Source organism: Gavialis gangeticus, unplaced genomic scaffold (genome assembly GCF_001723915.1).
Source record: "Gavialis gangeticus isolate Ggan-Ray unplaced genomic scaffold, GavGan_comp1, whole genome shotgun sequence".
In the NCBI taxonomy this organism is placed as follows: domain Eukaryota; kingdom Metazoa; phylum Chordata; order Crocodylia; family Gavialidae; genus Gavialis; species Gavialis gangeticus.
Window position 1 is genome coordinate 30,901,150 of NW_017728992.1, and position 24,720 is coordinate 30,925,869.

The 24,720-nt window shown below is 40.8% G+C and overlaps 1 protein-coding gene across 1 annotated transcript in view; it reads right to left on the reverse strand.

The window, feature by feature from the left end:
* Nucleotides 1-24,720, reverse strand: part of CDH12 (cadherin 12) — a 436,693-nt gene that overhangs the window by 104,494 nt on the left and 307,479 nt on the right. Inside the window, exons 4-5 of the mRNA XM_019521449.1 lie at nucleotides 13,935-14,054; nucleotides 4,862-5,029 (exon numbers count right to left, since the gene is read on the reverse strand). Coding sequence (XP_019376994.1) covers nucleotides 4,862-5,029; nucleotides 13,935-14,054 — 288 coding nt within the window. The remainder of the gene's footprint in view (nucleotides 1-4,861; nucleotides 5,030-13,934; nucleotides 14,055-24,720) is intronic.

A 24,720-nucleotide genomic window follows, 5' to 3' on the forward strand; every position in this document is an offset into this window, starting at 1 on the left:
GGGGGGGGGAGGGACACTAAGCCACAGCACAGAAATGTAGGCATTAATATGGGGCTTTTGGTCCACCCCGAGGCCCGCCCACAAACTGTGCCTCCCCAGACTCAGGAGGCACCAGTCACCCCTGGGTACCTCAGTCATTTTCCTGCACTTAGACACATATTAAAGGCTTGAATGGTGCTGGTGCCTTTGGAACTCACTTCTCATGCAAGCCATCTTTCTGGATCTCCATGGGAATGCCTGTGAAAGGAGTCTGGCAAAAGTAGCTCTTTTGTCATGTGGAATCCTCTCTACTAGTAACTGCTACAAATCCATCAATAGATTACAAACATGGCCTCCAGTCAGCCCTGAGAGAATAATTTCTGTTCATCAGTGAGCTGACTTTCAGATTTTCAGCTAGAACCAAAAAGGTGAAGGGCTCAATGTCACTTTAATATTCTCTAAACCATCCAATTCTCAATTTATTTGGCTTTTATGCAAACTATTTCAAATCACTCTTTTAAAGTACGAAAACCAGCCTGAGTCATAAGCCATTTATTGACTTGGAAATGATTTTATAAAACTCTTCTTTATCTGAATAGGTCTTTTCAATAAAAAGTTAATTAAGAGGGTGTCAAAATTGTGAGAAATAACTAACCTGACTTCCAAGAGAGACATTTTATGGCGGTCCCTAGTTTGCTGAAATCAGAATACAACAGCATACTTTTTGAGTATCTAATTACTCCTTTTCTGTAGCTGGACCTTGTCTTCTAAAAAAAATAATATTTCCCTTATCTTAAGATAAAAATAGAGTGCTCCTTTGAAATAAACAATTCCTATAAGCATTTATTGCTCTGTATATAACTTTTTATTTCTCTAAATTGCTTTCACATTCACTCTGTCATAATTGAGCAGAAGAGAGAGACAGGAAAGCTGAAGCACAATAACATTACCAAATATGAATTAACCACTTCACTTAATTGGTTTGATTCTTTAATGTATAATTTATATTGGCTAATTATACAGCTTTTGTCATTTAAGTGGTGAAGTAAATGCAACCCATCAGTCTTCTTCTGAAGCATATTTTAACAGTTGGAAATCAGCCACAACCATCCACAAGGCTAGCTTAAAACTATCTAGCACCCAATGTGTTATGGGTGAGTCCACTAGGTCCAAGGCAGGATGTGCTGAATTGTCCTTTTTCTTAACCATTCATCATATGCATTACTAGGTAGGAAAGAATGAGTGTCAGTTCCTTTTTAAACAGAAAAATCACCGAATAAATATTTAAATGTGAATTGCTGTCATTATTTTTTTCCATACAAATATGACACCTCCTTTTCACCTGAGAGGTATTACATTCATTTTCTTGATCTAATTTAGAAGAAAGGTCCCGTTTCCCTCCCATCAGACAAAAATCTTTCTTTTTAAGGGGGGGACAGAGGAAAGCATGTTTGGCTATGAAAATGTTTACAAATTATTTTTCCCTTTGTCTGTGAAGGATGTAAAGCCATTTAGAAAGGCTGTTATAGGCTGTTAAAATACACATTAAAAACCCCCATGGAGGCATACTTCTACTAATGAAAACCATTCCTCCTTCCAGTTATAAATACAGACTTCTGTCATGAACTCTCTTGTTTTCTGAAATGTGGGTCAAGAGCTACAGCTCAGTTTGGAGGTTCCCCTTTATTTTCACTGGTCCTTCTCATTATCTAAAGATATGCAACATAGGACTTCCCTGCTGAATACTCTTAAAACACAGTTTATATATATATATATATATATATATAAAACACATTTTTATATATATATATATATATATATATATAAAACAAAAAACCCATGATCAATCCACAGTCTTCCAGCACTTGAATTTCACAGCGCATCTAAGCCTGCCTGATTTTTTAAGATACCCTCAGCAAGACAAAGGTTATATTTACTTTCTTGTGTGTGTTTGGTAAACATGGAATGCATTATTTATCTATGTAGTTTCTTTTATATGTAGTTTTTCAATATAGTTTCTTCATTAATAATATATGATCTTTCACTTTTTTGGAAAAAAATATAATCCTTCTAGCTAAACACAGAAAATAAGTCTAAACCTTTTCCTGTTATATAAATAGTTTGTCATTCCATAATATAATAGGGCATGCAGCATCTTCGGCACAGGAACTTATTAGGTTACTTGCTCCATTAATGAACAATCTCGGTGAGGTTCTGAGTGTCCCCGCTCACACTGAACAAGTTGAGAGCACTCAGGGGTCTTGCAGGACTGGGCTTAATAGTGAAGCTTATTTTTAACACAAAACAGAGATTAGGCACTAGAGACTTCTAAACAGTGACAACCCAGTAGGTAAGCAATCTACCCTATTAAACACTTGTCCTGATTAAAAGAAGCTGAACTTTCAAGGGGAAAAGAAAAACAGTATGAAATAATCAACTGAACAAAAATGCAGTTATGATGCTTGAATTATTTCCTTCCTTTATCTTCATTTATCTTTATGTCTATGCAATAGTGTACTGTTGAGAAGTTCACATGCATGACATGCCAAGTTAAATTCACTTAATCCTTTACTCTGCCTGAATATGTTTCCATTAACCAGAACGCTTGCTATTTCTGTTCTGCTTCAGTAGTAATTACTTCTCCCACACCTAGATACAGTAGTTGTTACTCCTCCCATGCCTAGATACATTCCCTGGGTTACATACCTAACAAAGACTGCTTCAGTGAATGACTATCCTGAGAAATTATATCCTAATTCAATAGGGGTGGAGTGATGTTGTACTCATAGTAGTCCAGGAATTATGTTACAGGAAAAGTTTTTTTTTGCAGTTAGTCCAATAAAATATAACACCTTCAAAAATCCTTGCCTCTCCCAATTCACTGGAATATTCCAACCTCTGATATTTTAGCTGTAGGCCACAATAAATGTTTATATCTAGTACCAATGTTCATCTTAGAAATTTCCTTCTTCTCCTTTGTTGAAAGTTACTGCTATTATTTGGTTTCTTTGGCATTTGATATAATAGAAGAATTCCAGTAGGGTATAGAAAAGAAGACAAGCTTGAACTTTTGGGGATATTTTGCTCCCAAACAGCCATGATTGGACAGAAAAGTTATAACTACAGTACATACATTAAATAAAATCTTCAAGGTTGTCTTCATGGAGGTGTAAAAAAAAAGAAGAATCTCATTGTTTCTCTGTGGGGAAAAAATATTGTTTGGCATATGTGATGCTAATATATTTTTCTTTGCACTTTCAAAGCCTTCTGTCTATTAAGCCACAGAGTTATATTGTAAGAGAAGTTCAAGAGCTGACTCAAACCCATAACAGCAAAGAGCGCAGAAACTTTGACATAAAAAAGAACATTGAGAGCTATGAATTGGTCACACTAGAGAGTTGTGTTTGAGCTTTCTGTTGGTTCTGAGACTTCTGATAAAATGTCATGGAATCCACTACTGAAGAAGGGTATGTCAAATGTTTATAAATGAGAGAAAATTATATTGTTGTAACAACACAGGTATGGTTCTATGAGTTCAGGTCCTGTTGACTGAGGGCCAGTAACATGTAATTACAATATAATATGGATACCTCACAAAGTAGGCTTGCAATTCATTACACTCAGAGCTATATAAATAGTAGGGGGAAAGCAGCATCATTTTATTTCCAACTTGTTCACAAAATATTCTGTTCTGATTATATGAGAATGTCTTGCTTTCTGTCCTTGCATGGGTGACTGGTAGGGGGTGAATGTGTCCCCCCGACAGCCGACACTAATGCTGTCAGTAGGGGTGGTGCCCCTCCGACAGGGTCAGTGGCTTCTGTGGGTGCACCCCCCCCCCCGATTCAGGAGGCACCCGTTACTCATGTGTCCTTGGCTTGGAATTGCTTAATGTTTCCAAAGCTTATTACTTCGAGTAAACTCTTAAGGACCTCATTTTCAGACATGCTGAACAGCTACAACTCTGCTAAGCTTCAAAGAGAGATGCAGGTGATAACACTTCTGAAAATCAGGTGCTAATTCATTCAGACGGTTTTTTCCAAATTAACACATTTTTGAAAAAGCCTAATTTAGACTAAATCATATAAATTGTTGGTACGCAATCTCTACTTTTCTGTTAAGAGTATTTTCCAAAACAGAATAAACCTTGATAGGTTAATTGGGTGCAACAGACTTTAACCCACTTCTCACAAGAATTGTATTTAGACAGGAACCAGTACTACTTTTGATTTTACCACCAGAAATCATTTGGGCAAGGTACAGACATTTAAAAAGCCCAAGGTCAAATAGATCTAAATTACACACTTTTCTGTAAGTGGTGTGTTTAGATCAATAGCGAACAACACACACATTCACCCTTGGTGGTGGGTGGGTGGTGGGGATACAAACCTTAGCTAGGGTTCTGCCATTTTTAAACTGGCCTAAGCATGCCAAACTTCTGGTCTATTTTGGGTATAGACTTGTTTTCTGTGCCAAACTTCTTTTCTGTTATGGGTATAGGCCAGTTTCTGATCACCTATATTGATAAAAATGTAATATCTGTACCTGGCTTTGAAGAGTAATATCCACTTTGCTTGAACTTCCAAAATCTTTTTTTCTTGTTTTAGAAAAAGGTGCAACTTACCAGCTCTGGATCAGATCTTGTAAAATGCCAATAAATTTTTGTATTGAAATAATCTGCATGACTGGACCTTCTATTCTGTAAAATCATTTCTTTTCCTCAGTCATAATGGATAAAAAAATCTATTTCAAATTATTTCATCATGAGTTAGTCTCCCTGCTGCCTGGCCTCCAACTCTCATTCTTTTTAAAGGTTTATTTACATTGATATCATAAACCACACTCATTTGGAAATTGATGTTTAACATAAAATAAAACATACTCTTCGGAAACCGGGGCGGGTTGTCATTTACATCCGTGAGAGTGATGTTTACAGTGGTAGTGCCAGCTAGTCCTCCCAGCTGTCCTCCCATGTCCTTGGCTTGGATCAGTACTTGATACTGTTCTTTAACCTCCCGATCCATGTTTGGCAAAGCTGTTCTTATTACACCTTGGAGGAAAAAAGAGAGAAATCCAGTACATATAAAGAAAAGCAATCTGACTGCAAGTCAGCTGATTATATAATGCTGTAAGCAGTAATTTTTTAAAATAGCTTTAACAGCAAGTTTTTAAGTGCAGGTTAGACAAATATTTCTTTGAGATCATCTGACAGAGACGATCCTGCCTTGAGTGGGGGGTTGGTCCAAATTTCTTCAGGTCTCTTCCAGCCCTATGTTTCTGAGAGTCAATTATTTTTTGAGACAGTCAATTAAAGACTTACAAGCTTCAATGGAGAAGTGTGTTTTCTTTAATGGTGTAAATAAGGAGAGGATGAATGTCTTTTACATCAAGAAGGAAAGGTTGTAAGGAGCAGCCCAGATCCTTAAATGGGAGAAGGTGTGAACTTTTGACAAAAGAAATGCAGAAAGATGTGAGTAGCCATTACTATTTGCAGGCAAACAGAACACCCCACATCTCTACCAAAACGGAGATGCTCACTAAGTAGCATCCCTTTTTACAAATGGAAGTGTTAGATGATCAAATAATCACCTGATACAACAACTGAATGTGCTGAAACCTTTTACTTGTTTGAAAAGCTATTGTAAATATCCTACTTGCACTACTAAATATAAAATTAATCATTAGTTAATTCAGTTTGAACAGCTGACACGTAGGTCTTCAATAACTTACTTTCTCATATGTTAAAAGTGTGGCTTGTGGCCTAATTCCTTCAGAAAGGTATGCTATCTTGTCATAAACCAGCCCCATATAATGAAATATAATTAAGCAATAAGTCTCTGAAAATGGTTCAGTGCAGGCAGTTTAATGCAGACAGCCTGTGTGGTTATGAAGCAAGCCAGTTGGAGAAGGATTATTATTATTTCAGAAATTCTTATTTATGAATGTTTGGCTGGTTGGTTTTAAAAACAGTCTTTCTTTCTAGTGTTATAATGTAGGTAGTGTGATAAGAAACACTCTCTTGGGATGCCTGTTATTTCTCTAGCAATTAACAGCTGTTGTGTCAACCAGTAAGAATGGAATCAATTAGTTTATAATGCTTGTTAGGAGTCTAGAAATAACTTTTGATTTGATTTGCCATTTTCTCAACTTATCAAAAATTCCTATTAAATTGAATTGTATAACAATAAAATTGGTTTTTTTTTCATTTCTAACATTGATGGTGGTAATAACAACAGTTAATAATCATGTCCTCCCTCCTACCCTGCCATGGCATTCTGGGAACTGTAAAAACCCAGAAAAATAATAACTTTCATCTACTGCTTTTTTGAAACAATTAGGCACACATGCATATAGCACTGAAGCAATATATTGTCATTCTTTTAAAAAATACAATATTATAAAATGGGCTTTGCTTGGCAAGGCAGAACTATCAAATTATAAAGTTCAAGAACAGATAAAGTAACTGAAAATACAGATGTAAAAAGGGGATAAAACATTAAGAAGTGTCAGCACTGTGTATCACTGCTAAAATAATGTATTAGGGGTTGAAAACAGAAAGGAAAAGTTGCAATATATTTTTTATCACAACAATATTTTTTGTAAAGAGGATAAACCTGATCAGCTTTCCACTTAAAACACTCTTTCCCCTGGTTTACATCTATACTGTTTTACAACATCTTTCTTAAGATTGAGTCTAAAGAATAAAGAGCTATGGAAATTAATAGTTTATCTTATCATATGAATAAAGGTAAAAAGAAAATGAAAATATACCCCCAAAGGGGGAAGAGCTCTGATATATGCAGTACTTGGTGGAACAAGCAGAGACTATTTCCTGACCAGGAGGTGCAATTCATTTGATTTTTACATTACTCTTTTAGATATCATGGAGTTGCTTCAACTCTGTTCAAAATCTTCCTAATGGTCCTTAGTAAATGAAGAATTGGCTGTCATTCTGGAACCGAAGTGCCTAATCAGCCACTGGTTTTCCTGTCTGGAAGTCTGAGGGCATTCTGCAATTTTTCTATAAGAGATCTGTCTCCGGTAAAAATCAATGAGAATAATTTTAATGTCTAAAATAGTTCATAAGCATTTTTTCCCTCACCTCTCACCCTATATTAAAAGACTAAATGATAAACCACCTCTTCTACTGGAAGGCATGTATTATACAGGAGGGCCAAAGAACATATTTAAAACTAACCAGAGTAAACAATCATTTAAAGTAATGACTGCCAGGAAAGAATAGAATACAGGAAGAGTTAGGGCCACATTGCATATTACACTTAGGACATGTTAAATGCATTTAAAATATGAACATCCAAGTGTTCAAACACTAAAACACATGCTAAGTGCACTTATGTCACTGTAAAGTTGCAACTTTTCACAGGAGGAGTATCTCCAGATTGTTTTAAGTAACACATGTTCAGCTGTCATCATGGAGAAAATATGAACAATTTGCAGTCCTCCAGCATTGCCTAATCCTGCTTATAGAGGCAGGTGGTATTAGGCAACTAGGAAAAAGATTCCCTGAGTGGTGTATTCAAATTAGTGACAAAAGAAAGCAGAGGGCTGATTTTCACATCCCCCAGCTCCCATCAGCTAATTGTTGGTCCCAGCTACAACTTCACACCAGAGTCTTGAACAAACTCAATGCAGGGCTGAGGCTAACAATCAGCTGTTTGTCAGTCCTAGGCCCAGAACTGTACCAGATCCAGTTCGAGACTGGTGCACAGCTGGGGCAATCAGCAAGCTGTGCTTGTTAGGGATCATAATAAACATGATCAGAACATTTTCTAACTTTAATACTGTATAGATGTAACATGTGCTGTGTGACCCGTGTGACAAAGCCCTTAGTATTTCTTCTTCCTTTTAGAAAGAACATGAGAATGTTCTCTCAAGGCTTATTTTAAGAAAGATGTCTCCACACATTTCCTACTGTACTGAATGCATTTACGTTCCTCTTCCTGCAAGGTTTTAAAATAAAACCAACTGTATTTCTAGCACTTAATAATACTTGAAGGTTTGGAAATACGATAACACTGTGGCTTCCAACTGGCTAGAATTGATCAAACATAGGTCTCAATCCTGAAGATAGGACCTGGGTCCATACTGAGCCAACTGTATTCAACTGGGCTTAAAATGATGTGTGCCATGATGTAATACAAACCAACATTTTTAACCCCTAATATATGTCAAACATGAATGTGTTGTTAAAAAACCCTGAATATCCATCTTCTTATCTATGTATTAATGTTTCTGTTTTCTATTTCTGCCATTACCTTGTGTATCCTCCCAAAGGGCTCTGTACTCCTCTTCCTTATCAAAAGCACCAGAAGGGAAACATATTCTGGGACTGTGAAATGCTAGTGTTCCAACTTCTCAGCTATTTTCTACATAAGATAAATGGGACAAGGCTATCAAATATTTGGGAATATCTGTTCCCACACCTCATGGAGTTTAGAGTGGTTATGTCTATCATCTCTCTTGAGGCGGCTTTCAGAGTCTCTGTTGTCTGCATAACATCAGTGCCCTCATGGCTGATTCCTTTGTTTTGACTTTTTGCAACAAAAGGTCAGACTGAAAGATAAAGGCACCCAGAAAGTACTGGGAGCTCCTGAAGTGTATTCTAGCAGGTTGAGGATTTACTCAGCTCAAACAATCTTTGTTTGCCTGCAGTCCTTGCTTATTGTCTCTGCTTCTCCAGGGCAAATTATCTCCACGCAAAAATGAACACAGACAATTAACAATACAAAGAAACAGGTAGCGTGTGGTCTTTTCTCAGACCAACAAGAGGGCCTAGGCTTGAGTCTGCCACCACCAGCCCATACTCCAGCAAGTCCCAATCTCTCTGTTAACTCTCAGTCTCTCAGCATCTCTCTGGGCTTCTTCATAGTCTCTCAGAACCATACAGAGTGTCCTGGCTCAGGCTTCCATCTTCGACCCCATGGCTGGACTTCCTGTCTCCCCCATGGGCTCTCTCTGGGAGTCTTTTACTTCCCACAGAGCTAGCTAGTTACTAGGGCTCTGCAAAACTTCGGTCACTGATTTGATTTGATCCAATTTGGCGGCCAAATCTCCAAATCCAAATCAAATCAGAATACCCTTTAATCTCTCCAAATAGATGCAGAGAGATTCAGAGAGATTTGATGATTCAGACAGACACAGCTTTAAATGTTTTTTCTACACACCTCAAGGTACCAGGCAGCTCATGAATGCTGGGATGCTGGGACAGATGGAGCACCCCTTGGGAGCACAGAGGGATGCCCAGCTCAGTCGGCAGTGGACCCAGAAGTGGACCAGAAGCACTTCCGGTCCACTTCTGGGTCCGCTGGGGAGTGCGTGGGCCCCCTCCCCTCCATCCCACAGCTCAGCGACTGGTGACTCCTGGGTCTGGGGGGGGCACCTGGCATCCCCCCCAGCCGATCACCAAGCCAGGGAGGTTGGGGGGGTACCAAACGTGCTCAGCAGTGGACTCAGAAGTGGACCGGAAGTACTTCTGGTCCACTTCCAGGTCTGCCACTGAGCAGGGGGGCGGAGGGGGGCATGCTCCTCTGGGATGCTCCACCTGCCCCACTATCACAGCACTCATGAGCCATGCCTGGTACCTCAAGGTATGTAGAAAAAGCATTTAAAGCCATGACTATGCCTGAATCATGGATTCTCTGAATTGGCTTCAAAACTTTGGATCCAGCCAAATCAAATTCGGACAGTGATATGAATCAACAAATTGAATCACTGTCACTGATTCGAGCTGAATCTGAATCGAATACAGCCCATTTTGCACACCTGTACTAGTTACCTTTGTCAGCTGGATAAGTCATCCAGAGTGGTCCTGGGGTTGCAGCTCCTTCCATGCAGCCTGTTACAGGTACAATATTGGAAGTCCAACAAGATGACATGATGGAAGCACAAGAAGAATGGCAGTAAACCAATGTGGCTGCACAAGGAGTTTCTAGGATGCCTCAAATGTAAAAATAAAGCATATAAGCAATGGAAAAATGGGCAGGTTACCAAGGAAGCTAGCTTATCAGGAAACAGGAAGAAACTGCAAAGACAAAAATCAGGAAGATTTTTTAAAGATAAAAAATTAGATTTACCTGGTCAGGAAGATTAAAGACAACAAAAAGAGGTTATATAAATATGTTGGTTAGAAAAGGAAGACCAAAGAAGCTGTGGGTCAACTGTTAACTAGCCAGGAAGAACTCTTAACAAAAGATGCAAAGAAGGTGGGCTACTTAGCCTTAGAATTCACAAAAAAAAAATTAAACTGTAGCTAGATGTCTAATAAGGAATATTTGCATAAGGAAGGGGACAAGCTGGAAAAAATAAGGAGAGAGACAGTCAGAGAGCTTTTGATGGGCCTTGATGAGCAGGGCCTGATAAACGTCATCCTAGGGTAATGAAAGAACTGCCAGAAGACATCTTGGAGTCCTTGACAACGGTATTCTTGAAGTTTTGAGAGATGAGCAAGGTACCAGAGGACTGGAATAGTGCCTCTGTTTAAAAAAGGCAAAAAGGAAACCCAGGGGAATAGATTGGTTAGCATTACTTCAATACCTGAACACTTACTGGAGCATATCTTAAGGAAGGCCATTTGTAACTATCTAGAGGAGGAAAGGCCCATCAGAAGCAGCTAGCATGGATTTACTAAGAATAAATTATATCACACAGTCTTGATTTCCTTCTTTAAGAACGTAACTATTTTGGATGAATGAAGGGAATGGTGTGGATATAGTATCTGGACTTTAGCAAGACTTTTGACAAAGGACTGCATGATTGTCTTATAAACAAATAGAACAAATGTGGGCTGGGAAAAACTTCTATAAGGCGAACAGACAACTCTCTCAATAACCCCAAACAAGGGGTGTGTACTGGCCCTACTGCTGTTCAATATGTTTATTAATTATTTGGATCCTGGCATAGAAAGCTTCTTGAGCAAGTTTGCCCACAAGACAAAACTGCAAAGGACTGCAGAATGGGAACACAATACAGAAGGACTTCAACAGATTGGAAACCTGGAATGAAGCTAATAGGATGAAGTTCATTTCTGATAAATGCAAGGTACTATAGCTTGAGAAGATAATCAAAAACACAAATACAAAATGGGTGACAACTGGCTGGATGGAAACAGAAGGATCTGGGAGTGTTGGCAGATCAAAGATTCAATATGAGTTTTCAGTGGGGCACAAAAGGCAAATCTGGTTTTGGGATGCAACAAAAGAAGCATTATATGCAAGAAGTGGGAGGTGATAGTGCCTCTCTTCTCAGTACTGGTTAGGTCTCATCTATAGTATTCAGTTTTGGCCTCCACATTTTAAAAGGGATGTGGAGAAGTTAGAGAGGATTCAGAGAAGGGCAACAAAAATGATAAAGGGCTTGGAAGGGAAGGCATATGAGGAGAAGCTGAAGGAGCTAGGGATATTTAGCTTGTGGAAAAGAAGCTTAAGAAGACACATGATCGCAATCTTCAGAAAAAGAGGTGAAAACACCTTTTCTCTCTTACTGTGAGGATTAGGGTGCGGTCCAATAGCAAAGTATGTTTAGACTGGATAGCAGGAAAAACTTCTTCACTGTTAGCCTAGGGAAGTTGTAGACTCTTCACCATATCCATCATCTGCATGTGGTGGAGAGTGTGGGTGTGTGGGGGGAGGTTGTGTGTGTGGGGTGTGGGGGAAGGTATGGGTGCATATGTGTGTATGGGAGGGTGAGGTATGTATGGGTACAGTGAGGGTTGGGGTGTGGCGGGGATGTGGGTGTATGGAAAGATATGGGTGTGTGGGGGAGCTTGTGGGGGGTGTGGGCATGTGTATGGGGTGTGTATCCCCAAAGCCACATGGGATGAGAGCGTGCAGGGCCAGCCTGGCCAAGCCCCACAGCATACGGCTCCCACATTCCCACCCCAGGCCCCGGTCCCACGTGGTGGCAGCATGCAGGGCCAGCCCTATTTGGCCCCATAATGTGCAGCTCCTGCCCAAGTTCCTGGCCGCACGTGGTGGCAGCATGTGGGGCCAGCCAGCCCCAGCCCCATAGTGCACTACTCCTCACTCTCACAGTCCACCTTTCCCCCAACAGTTCTTGACCTCTGCCCCAGTGGGTCCCTTACCTGAATTTCCACTCTCACAGGGAGGGTGGACTAGGAAACAACCACAGGGTTACCAGGCAAAAACGTCTGCCAGGAAGAAGCTCCTTGTCTCCAGTACCCCCTACCTTGGGACTAGGGCTGGGGCAGGCCAGGCCAGGCCAGATTGGGCTGGGGTGCGGGCTGGCTGCTTAGCAAGCAGAGCCAAAGCTGCTGCTCAAGCTTTCAAAGGAGCAGCTGAGGGCTAGGGACAGTGATAACTGTCCTTTGGGTTTTGGAGAGGACCTGCAAGCTGGATGGAATTGTCTGGCAGGCCGGATCCATATTTTGCTTGTCCCTGGGTTGTGTTGTGTCTTGTGTTGTGTCAGAGTTGACTGTGTAGTTTTGCTAAGTGGTTAGACAATGGATTTGTATAGGATGTTTTGGATAGGGATGTTCCTGCCTCAGACAGGGGGCTGAACTAGATGACGTATGGAGGTTCCCTGTAGCCCGACTTCTGTATGATTCTATGTGTACATTGTAAGCTAATGCTGCCCAGAGTAGCTTGAATCTATATATAATTTTATATGAGTGCATCAGTTCTTGAAGTGAACGCACAAGCATGCTGTTTGCTTTATAATTTCTTTCTTAGGGCCTGTGACTTCTCCTTTCAAAACCAAGTTCCACCTGAGTAGCTTAGTCAATTAGGCTCATAATTTATAAATTTTCCCCTCTGTATGATCTTCCCGGACTATTTAGAGGTAATTTATTCCCATACATTCTGATCAGAACTAAATAAACCAGTTAGACCAGCTAAAACACTTCAGGATATCTTGTTCTAATTTGTAGGTACTTGGTAACATCATCGACTGTTGTTGAGATATCAGCTTATACCAAGAAAAAGATTTCTAGTTCACCATGACATCACTCTCCATTCCCCACAAGACCGTGTCAAACAGTTAGCATTAAGGTTAAGTCTCCCCCTTCCTCCCCCAGGTACCTAAAAATGTCACATTTTGATTCTGAAAGTAAAGATGCTGGTCATATCCTGAAATATGATGTCCTGCTAAATGGAGCATATGAGAAAGAAACTTGCCCTTTGGAGATCATATACTAATAGTGCTGTGCAGCTCCCACCTCCAATTATTGATTAATCAGGTAGAAAGGCTCCTTAACACTCAATCTGACATTCAAGAACAGCTTCACTGCTAAGAGAAATTCCATGTGTTCAAAGGGACTCATGGGTAACTATTCTTCTACATATTCAAGACACACCCTTTGTAGCACTGTGCAAGTTCTTATTTTCTTTTCTGAATTATTCAATATAGAAATAGGAATGACATTTAGAAATATAGGACAAGACACCCAATTAACAAGTCTTACAGTCCTTGAGTACTACAGTCTCTTTACACATACCTATGCTACCATGGTTAATAACCTCTTTCTTCCAGCAAAGAAGAGGGCAGATACTGATCACTTGCCCTACCATTTCAAATTAACAATATGAAACTAAAGAATCATTGCTTGAGAATCCTAGAATCTAAGCAAGAGAGTAAATAAAATGAAAAACAGGGAAATAAAATGTGAAAAAGGGGAAGGAAATGCACAGCACTTAAAGCCAGATACATCCTTAAAAGCATGGATGATATAGCAGGAAAGACCTCTCTAACCCATACATATTTTAGACCTTCTAAATTATGTGTCTGGTGGCAATTTATTCCAAACCCGACTGATGACAAGACTGCACTACGTCCAAAGTAAATATATTGGCTTTTGGATGTATCATCAAATTAGGCATTTATTTTTATGCAACCCAAAAACACTGACCACATGGATGTTTAATCAAAGTTTAAACATTTGAAAGGGTAATGGATAATGTTATTGCTGATGAAATGTTTACCTGTCTTAGGATCAATGGAGAAATATGGTTGCCCCTGAAGTATGCTGTAAACCACTCTGGCACTGTTTCCATATGTGGGATCATCAGCATCTGTAGCTTTGACTTGAAGCACATAAGCACCTACAAAAAATACAGGCATTTTAACTTCCAATAGAAAACGGAGATTAAGGATTTTTTCTAGTTTTTTGGTGGACTCTGCTATAATCTACTTTTCTTTGGAAACAGGAAGAGAACAATGTTCGTCTGAGGCTCTTAACAGTAAAAATGTAAGTTGCACCGGGGAGAAAACAAGGTGGATATTCTGTATTCAGAACTTAAATGCCATTCGATATCTGCAAACTGGATGGGAAAGCAGTTAGTTTCTTCTACAGGGAATGCAACAGGGAATGCAGGTGAGGGCAGAAGGAAGGAGGAAGCTAAAGAAAACTGGGTCTCCTGGGAATTTTACCGGTTTAATAAAACTTCACTAGGAATTTGAGCAATGTGGCCCTGAGGATCTAAATGGGCATTTATACACATACCTTTTCACACTGTGACATGCCAGGGATCTGACACATTGAAGCAGACTCAATTATTCGAGTCTGCTCTTCACTTGAGCAGATGCACATTCTGCTGCATCACGTGCAGTTGTATAAGTGGTGACATACACATCAGCGTGCAGAAAATGATGACGGTGTGCTTTTGTACTAAAACGCCTTTAATGTATTTTCATTCAAAAGCGCAGCACCCCCATTTTCTCAGCGCTGACTCATGTTTAGCTATTTATACAAATGCATGTGCCGCAGTGCCGTGCAAGTGCAAACATGTATACAAATGCCCGATAAGGCAAGAGCAACTTTGGAGAGCCTGACACTCTGAAACCTAACATCTTTACCAAAGTCTCCTGAAATCCATGCTAATGTTCATCATAAGAGAAAAAAGCCAGTATCAAGTGTTTACATCTGCCTAGAGGTGTTTAGATTGAGGCAAAATTACAGAGCCATAGAATCATAAGGATCTTAAGGTCACCTGATTCAACCCCCAGCATGAATGTAGGAATTATCTCCACCCAATGCTTATCCAACCTCTTCAAAAAAACCTCCAATGAAGAAAGTTTTGCAACTTCCTTGAACTGTTTATTCCACTGTTTCACTCAGTATGTTGGTTTCTTTACTATTAGTTAAACAAAGGCAATTAACAAGACTGTTTACTTTGTTGTATCTGCTCACTATGGAAATTTATTTCATATAGTTATCAACTCAGGGATCCCTCCAAATATTAGTATCAGCAGTCATTGTCTTTTCTAATAATAGGGATTTTACAACCGCATGCAGAAAGAGACACCTGTGTGACACCAGCTCTAGAGATATCACTTACAGTAAGACCATTTTACTAAGCCTGAAGAAAAACCAGGCAACGTGTTTAGAGGCTGATGTTCCCACCAGCAGGGAAGGTTTGACATTAATAATAGAATAAGGCCTATGAAGAGGTTCAGTTATTTTTTAAAACCAAAAAAGTCTTCTTTCCCTTAAATGCATAATAGGTGTTGCTGAAAATATAGTGCCAGATTTTGACATGAAAAGTTAGGAATACCACCATAACACATACAAAACAGGTATTTTTTCACACAAACAATCAATAAAATCTGGAGAATAAAATCTGTCAGTTGGCATTGAAGCAAGTCTTTAAGGAAGCAATGACTTGTTCTGCCTGCAAATAATAAATAAATACAATAAAAATAAATACAAGCGCTATACTGCAGCCTCTTAGAAACAAACACTCTCTAGTCTAGAATACAGGCCAACAAGCAGTCTGTATATTTTCAATGAAATAGATATTTTATTCAGGGAATTGGCTAAGAAATCCAGGCTTCAGTCTTGTTCATCTCAGGCCAGCAAGATACAGCAGCACTGCTGAAACAGAACATTCAGTTTCACATAGTACTTACATATACTAGATATTCATAATCAGCCATGTCTGTAGGAAACATAAAATGAAGTTATTTTTGTTCCCATACAGGGTACTGATGCAATGATGTACATAGGATAGCAGACAACCTAGACAGAAATGTGTATTTGAGTTGATAGTGAATTCTTAATATAACATGGCTGTCTCAGGAACTTCTTTATTCATGCCAATAATAACTACATAAATTTACTACATTTCCCTCATACTTCATATGACGCAGCAGTTCTAAACCTCTGGGCTGCAGACAGTGAACTCATCACATGAAGTTGGTTCTTCCTCAATGTTTATAAATATATTACTTTCCTAATATTACACTTCCATGTATGCAGTATTTGTCGTTACCACCTTCATTTATGCAATCACAAATAGGAAAGGAAATGGTACATGCAAAAGTGAATGTGAGAGGAGATGGTCTCACAGAAAATCTTCCTATTATGATGTGGTTTGCAGAACAAAAGACATTTGAGAACATCTGGCATTTCCCCAAGAGTACCCAGGGAACACTGCAAATGCTGCAGAATTGTTATATAGGCATGTGTTACCTGTGTATATATATCTAAAGGGAGGTGCCTCTCTTGCTCTCTCACTCTCTCTCTCTCCAGCTAAATGCAATGTTGTGTGTGTGTGGGGGGGAGGTTCTCTCTTGCTTTCTCTCTCTATATATATAGCTATATGTAGATATAGATATGTATTTAAGGTCCCCTAGCACTAACTTTGATGTACTTGTCAAAGTTTGTTTTAATAACACCCCCCCCAGCTAATCTGATAGAGAATGAATCTGATCACAGAAAGGTTTGACATTTTTTGGAGGTTTCCTCTTTCCCCCTGACATGTATCTACTTATCAGGATTGTCAGCAGTGTTGGTGGCATTGGAGCTAATAGTGTAAAAGAACTGGAAATTTGTTGGTTAATTCTGTGCATGGTTGCTTCAGTTACAGTGAAGTATAAGGTGTCACAGGAGATTTCCTGTTACATACAGAGGAGAATACAGAAGCATGAGAGTTTATGAAAAGCTGAACAGTTAAACAATGTATTAATTTTTAAAAAATGTTGGTCATGTTTACTGGCTCCTTAGCAGGTTTCATTTGAGTCAACTTCTAAATAGAAGAGAAGATTGAGAGCGTATTTCAGAGAATTAATTGGATTCAATTAATAAAAAGCCAGAAGTTACTCTCCTTAGATTTGCTTGAAGTAAGGGATGAGGAACACATGCTTCTGAAGCCATGAGATGCCAGAGATCCAAATCAGTCCTGATACCACATTCCTAGGAATTCTAAAAATCCTGAGCTCTGCAGTATTGAAAGAGTAGATGCTTTACAGTAGATCTTATGTTGTGCTTCCTGCCCTGGGCTTCCATTTGAAGAGTGGACTGACTTATGATGACTCATGATATTGGGTCATGGGGCTAGTGTCTGGGTCTGTAGAAATCAGAATAAATATACTGCATTTACCCAAATGTTAGACAACCTCCCCATACCTAGATTCTACACATGAAAAATTTATAAATTTGTTATAATTTCCCATATATGGAATCTAATTATTGGAGGATCATCTCAAATTTAGCCCTGCCCACTACTGCAAGTGGTGAGAGGAGAGGTTATAAGGGGTGCAGTAAGGCAGGCAGGCAGTGGGGGACAGATAGTGGAGGAGGCAGTAGGGGGCACATGGTAGAACAGGTGATGGGACAGTAATGGGGCAGGCAGGGGAGACGGTGGAAGACAGGCAGTAGAGGGGAAGGTAGTAGGCAGCAGGTATTGTGGAGGCAGTGAGCCAGGTAGTGAAAGGCAGGCAGCTTGCCCATTTCCCCACCTCCCACTTACCTTCCATTATGCCTACCCCTCACCCCCTGCAGCTTTATGCCTTGCCCCAGGGCCAGGGCAGCGACTGAAGTTATATTAGGAACAGGAATCAAGGACAACAATAAGTCCTTGTTTAGGTATGTAGGGAACGGGAGGAAAACAAATGCGAGTGTGGGGCCACTGCTCCCATGAATGATGCATGCCCCTGGCAGCTGGGGGGTGTGGCAGTGGCAGAAGGTGGCAGCAGGAGTACAGTGGTGGTTAGTGGCGGCCAGCAGCAATCGCAAACCGCTTGTAGATGCCACCGGCAATGTAGAAAGTGGCAACTGCACACAGGTGCCTCCAACAGTTTTGGCAGTGCCTTTTTGTAAGGGGTGCACCGCCACACTCAGGGGGTGCACATGCGCCCATGTGCACCTCCTATGCATCACCCCTGATTGCTCCACAACTCAGGACAGCTGGTTACAGACACTCAGGAGAAAACTGAACTCCTGAATGACTACTTTGATTCAGTATTTCACCGGGCCAAGGGGAAAATCATGCCAGACAGGATACAGAATGAGCAGGGCAGGAATGACTGCTTTCTTACTGTTGCTGTAGAACTGGTGTATAAAAAAAAATAGACATATATAAATAAGCAGGACCAGATGAACTCCATGCAAGAACGAATGCAGGAGCTGGCCAAAGTTATTGCAGAGCCCCTGTGTTCCAAAACTCATGGTGCTCCAGAGAGGTCCCTGAGGACTGGAAGAAGGCCAATGTTGTGCCCATTTTCAAGAAGGGGAGGAGGGAGGACCCAGGTAACTATAGGCCAATTAACCTAGCTTCTATCTCAAGGAAAATCCTGGAAAAATTCATTAAAACTCTATGTGCAATAGGCTTGAAGAAGGTAGAATTCTGAATGACAGCCAGCATGGCTTCATCACAGGCAGGTCTTGTCTTACCGATTTCATCTCCTTTTATGACCAGGTAACTTGCTATCTGGATAAGAGAGAAAAGGTTGACACTGTATACCTTGACTTCCAAAAAACCTTTGATCTGGTATCCCACAATATTCTTGTGATAAAATTGGAGGACTGTGGGCTTAACTGCGAGAGAGTTAGGTGGGTACAAAGCTGGTTGTGAGGCACGACCCAGAGAGTCCTAATGAACGGATCAGTGTTGCCCTGTTGAGAAGTGGCCAGTGGTGTCCCACATGGGTCAGTGCTTTTCAACATCTTTAACAATCATTTGGATGTGGAGGTGAAGAGCTCACTGGCCAAGTTTGCAGATGCCACCAAGTTATGGGAAGCATAGTCACGCTTGAAGACAGGCTACAGATACAGGCAGATCTAGACAGGATAGCAAGTTGGGCAAGTTGGAACCAGATGAAGTTCAACATTGAGACATGTAAAGTGCTCCACCTGGGGACAAACACCCCACTACACACCTACAGGCTTGGTGGTGCCAAACTGACCAGCTCCACGAATGAAAGGGAGCTGGGTGTAATAATAGACCATAGTATAAATATGAGTTGGCAATGCAACGCTATTGCCAGAAGGGCAAACAATAGTCTGGCATGCATCAATTGACGCATCTCCAGCAAAACCAAGCAAGTGATTCTTCTGCTATGCTTGGCATTGGTGAGACCCCAAGTGGAATACTGCATACAGTTCTGGGTGCTGCACTTTAACAAGCATGTGGTAAAACTTGAGAGAGTCCAGAGAAGGGCCACCCGTATGATTAAAGACTTGCACAGCAAGCCATATGAAGAAAGGCTAAGGGACCTGGGACTCTCCAGGCTGAAAAAGAGAAGGCTGAGAGGGTACTTTATAGTAGCTTACCACTACATCAGGGGAGTCCATCAATGGCTCGGTGAACAACTGTTCATGGTGCTGGTCAGCAGACATCATAGCATAGCCACCGCAAGGATATTTGAAAACTCATGGTGCTCAGGCAAAGTACCTGAAGACTGGAAGAGGGCCAATGTGGTGTCCATCTTCAAGAAAGGGAGGAAAGAAGACATGGGAAACCACAGGCCCATCTGTTTGACCTCAATCCCTTGGAAGATTTTGGAAAAAATTATCAAAGAAACCATTCTTGACAGGCTAACAGAAGGCAACAGTCTGAGGAATAACCAGTATGGGTTTGTTGTGAGCAGGTCTTGTTTGACCAATCTCATCTCCTTCTATGACCAGGTGATGTATCACCCGGACTAAAGGGAAGAGGTTGATGTCATATATTTGGACTTTAAAAAAGACTTTGACCTGGTGTCCCTGGTGCAGGGGGCTGGATCCATGGTCATCCATGGTCCCTTCCAGCCTTACAATCTATGAATCTGTGAATTCCCATTCCTCTGTAACCCATCCACACTGCATCTACACCCCCAGCCTCAGGTCTCTGCCTCCCATTCCTCCCATCTCCCCCAAACCCAAAATCTTGCTTCCCTACTTGCCCCTCTGCCTCTCCCCTTACTTTTGCTTTGCACTGGAGGGTTCCAGCCTGGCACTGTAGCAATAGCATGGAATCAGCACTGCTGGTACAGGCCTGGGCTGGAGCAGCAGTGGCAGCTCTGTGCCACTGCTACAGGGCCAGGCTGGAGCCATGCTCTGCGCCTCAGGCTGTAGCAGGGATGGAGCCTGCCACCAGAGCAAAGGTAAGCAAGAGTATGGCAACAGGGAGAGAGAAGAAGTGGCATGGGTGGGGAAACTGAGGACTGTGGAGGAGGATTGGTGAAGTGTGAAGAGGCAGTTGGGGGCAGGTAGGAACTTCAGCCGCTGCTCCAGCTCCAACTCCTTTCCTGGGTTGGGGTCACATCCATAGCAGCTGCCTACCCCTCTGCTGCCTCATGTTTGATTCTAAGATGTGGGGCTTTTCCCCCCATATTAAATAGGGAAAATAACTTCATTTTCTAATCAAGAAAATATGGTAAACGTTTTGGTATCTAAATGAACTTGTGACTATGAGAATATAAACTTGTGCTTATGGTTTACCTGGACTTTTTATTATTAGTTTCCTGCTCTGGAAGACATTACAGGGCTACACAAAATGCAATCCATATTAAGCTAATGATTGCCAGTATTAAGGATATCCTAATATATTTAAAAAAAACAAATAAGAGAAATATACACAAATATGGTATAATATAAGTAACTAGAAACTGCAAACAGCCTTAAATGTTTAATTCTTGATGAATACTTTTACTTTGAAATGTGTTTTTTTGTCTTCATCAATCCAAAGATACTTCCTCCACCACTAAAGTATCTTAATGTCTTTCCACTATAAAATGTCCAATGTCTCCCTTCCATTACAGAGGATTTTTTTTCTTTTAGCAATTTCTACCTTTGCTTCCCCCTGCTAGTCTTTCATTCTTCTGTTGCTTTCTTTCCCCATACAATGGGCTCTTTATGATAAAAAGCTAACTCTGCTGGACTCCTTTTCCCTATAAGACTTGACTCCCGTGGGATCCTGTGCACATTTCCCTGAGTTTCATAAAGTTTGCTTTTCTGAAGTCCAGTGTTTTTATTCTGTTGTTTACCTTCCTTCCTTTCCTTAAGACTGCACACCCTATCATTCCATTGTCACAGACACACAACTTGCTTTCCACCTTCAGATTTTCAACCTTCAGTTGGCTTCTCCAGCCCCTTACACAAATGTTATCCCCCACCACATCCAAACCTAGACCCTTTCTCATGCAAGTAAAAGAGAATGCAGTGAATATGTTGCCATTGTGTTACCAATGCAACATTTCTAAATTGTTTCAGAGTCTTACCAGTAGATGCTGGGGTACAAAATATCAATTAATTTAATCTCCTGGGTTTGGCCTGAAGCTTTATTTATAGGTTAATATTTACAAATGTTGCTTCTGTACAGTTTAAATTCAAGTTGAAAATAACATATAATATTGATCTATAGTCCAGGCTTTTATAAAAAACAGAATTATTGCACCTAATACTGTATCGATCTTGAAATTTAAAGTCAATACTTGCTTATAAACTCTAGCTGCAAAAAAGGAAAATAAATCATAAATGTGATTTTACTGTAAAAAGTTGCTTTAAAAATGCAGCAACTGATTTGGTTAAGTACTAACACTTCAGCTCTAGTCATTACAACTATTGCACAGGATATATAATTATCCACATCACTGGAATTAATTTTAATCATTAGGTGCTCAGTTCCTTAAAAAAAAAAAAAGATTTAATTACAGTGTACTTCGTAGTGCTCCTTCAGATATGTTAGTTTTTGACAGATGATATTAAGAAAAAGCAAGATGAAGTGTGATCAGGTAAATTATGTGGTCAAATTCTGTAGTTTTTCCTCTAATTTAGGCAGTGTATACATGTTCAAGTGATCTGGGAATATTCTCCCATATTTATTTTCCTGGGGGAAGAACTTACCCAGAGATGCCAGAACAGGTGTGCTGATGCTGCACAGCCAGGGAACCCCTGTGCCTACAAACTCAGTGTACTCTGCAGGCTCCTCCAGTTCACTCAGAGACAAATAGCAGCAGTAGACAGGGGAGCTCTGTTTGACTGACCCAAACGGCTCAGAGTCAGCCTGTGTCTCCCTGCAACACAATGTGAGGATTGTGAAGGAGGCATGTTCTGTGCCTTGCTCAGCTGGAGCAGGAGAGTCTGGCAAGTGAGACACTGTACACTGCGGTGGAGCGGTAGAAGTACCAAAGCAAAGTGCCCTAGAATCCTGAAGGACTGAGTTATGTCTTCTCTCAGAAGAGAATGTGTATAAACATTCACTCTCCCAGAAGAAACTCCCCAGAGTGATTTAACTGGTTATTTCAGGGTTATTTTTCCTTTCGAGTAGCTATTTTTGCTCTGGGAGAAAAAATTGTGGATATGCATATGCTCATGATTTTGCCTGGAAGAGCAGCAACACTCCCAGGAGAAAATGAATGGCTGTATGTGGCCTTAGATAAAACTTGTAAAGACTTCATAAGCCTTTTGGCCTGAGCAAGGATCTGTAGGATTTTATCGTATGTGTAGAATTATACACAAAATGTATTTGTCCAAATTCATTGCTTATATATCTTTCTGGAGTAAATAGGGTGCAATACATTATGTTAGCTCTAGATAGTAAATAACTTTAGCTTTTTTGGTGAAACCAAGAAGAAAACAAGAGAGAGAGAGAGGAAAGGGAAAAGGAGAGGGAAAGGGAAAAGAAGAATTTGGGAGGTAACAAAGTGCAAACTCTGATTCATTCTGGTATATCAAGCTCTTACAAGTATGATGCATATATTTTATTTTATATGCCGCTTTAAAGGAAAAGATACCTCATACCAAAAGTGTCTTGGTAAGGCCCAATATGAGAATTATAATATGACCGCTGTGTAAGGACCAAGTCCACCACCCAAAGAAATGATCAGGAGACAATCAAACACTCAAAACATTATTTGCTATAGTTTGTATAATGTGAGTGTATCCATATCACAAAGATTTAAAATAAATAAACTGTAACAAGTGGGCATCCTGGGGCTGGTGTAATCACTGGCCCACCTACTTGTCTCTGGGCAAACTGCCTGTCTACTTTCCTGCCACACCTTAGTTGGTATCAATTAGAAGATGTCAATAAGGCAGGAGGCTACCCATTTACTTGCCCTGATGCCAAGGGTTTATATAAACAGTCATGTCCCATGCCTCACAGACGGTATCCATGGCCCAATGCCAGGCCTGCTTGTCTGGCCTAACACCCGGCCACTCAATCACTTGGGGCTCCACTTCCCGCTTTTTCTTTTCTGGAGGATCCTGCCCACAGCCGGGGGCAGGGAGTTCGCTACTGATGGGCTGTCGCTGTTCCGTAACAGTAATGAAAGTCCCTAAATTGAAATGCTGGGTTTTTAATCTACGTAAGTAAAAACCCAGCAATTGAAAACCCATCGTTTGAATTTAGGGAGAACTAAAACCCTGTCATGTGTACAAGCAGCCAAAAATTGTAGTTTCGAGTAAACTTATTTTTATAGATACAATTATTTTCTTTTCTTGTAGAATCACTACATATTAAAACATGGGTGGGCAAGATGATGGATCCAGCTGGCAGCCAGACTCTATTTCCCAGCATCCCCTTCCCACATGGTTGGGGCCAGTGGAGACCCCATGGTACCTCATGGTGCTTTGCCATAGAGACCAGCCTCAGCCGCACTAGCAGCACGTGCAGAAGTGTAAGGTAGGGGGCGGCTCCAGAGCCACTGGGATCTTGCAGAGGAGGCTGCTTCATCCAGGGTCAGGGTAGAGCCACAATCCGCTGCCTGTGTGCCCCTGCCCAGAGTGTGTCGGATATGGATTGCCACTCTATCCTGGCCCTGGACTAAGATGCCCCCACTGCAGGATCCCATAGATTCCAGAGCAGCTCCCTGCTCTGCCTTGCTGTGCATCTTGCCAGTGCAGCTGAGGCCAGACTCCATGGCAATCCCAGCCTTGTACTATCACAGTGCAGCTGCGGCTGGGGTATCTATGGAGACCGACCACAGTCATGCGGGTAGGGGCTGCTGGGAAATGGAGTCCACTTCCATTTAGATCCGGCCTGCAGGCTGGACTTTGCCTGCCTCTATTGAAGGGTAGCCATGTCACTTAATCTTCTCTCTCTTTTTTCTTTTTTTGCTTTATAGTCATAGAAAGTAGCTGGTTTAATCCTCTATTCAAACCAGGATTTTCCCTATCTAAACTGTCCTATACAAACATTTGTCTAACTTATTCTTAGAGCTATACAAACAATCCTCTTACACAACTACAGGCACATTGCATAAAAACATCAAGAACACCCTAAACTGCTATAGGTAAAGCAGAAAGACAAGGACACTGTCAATATCTTACCACTGCAAGCACATGAAGTGGTTGTTAAAATACAGTGAAGAGAATCAAGGAAGAAGACCTTGTTATACTTGTTTGAAAGGCTTTACCTATGTGTTTTGGAATAAAAGGGACTTGAGGTAATCCAGCTGAAATGATTACAGAGTCCTGGAAAAACCTAATCTTTGACCATTCAAACAAAAAAAGGCCATACCCTGTTGAACAAAAGCTTCATTATGGAGAGATATTTGGACTTATTA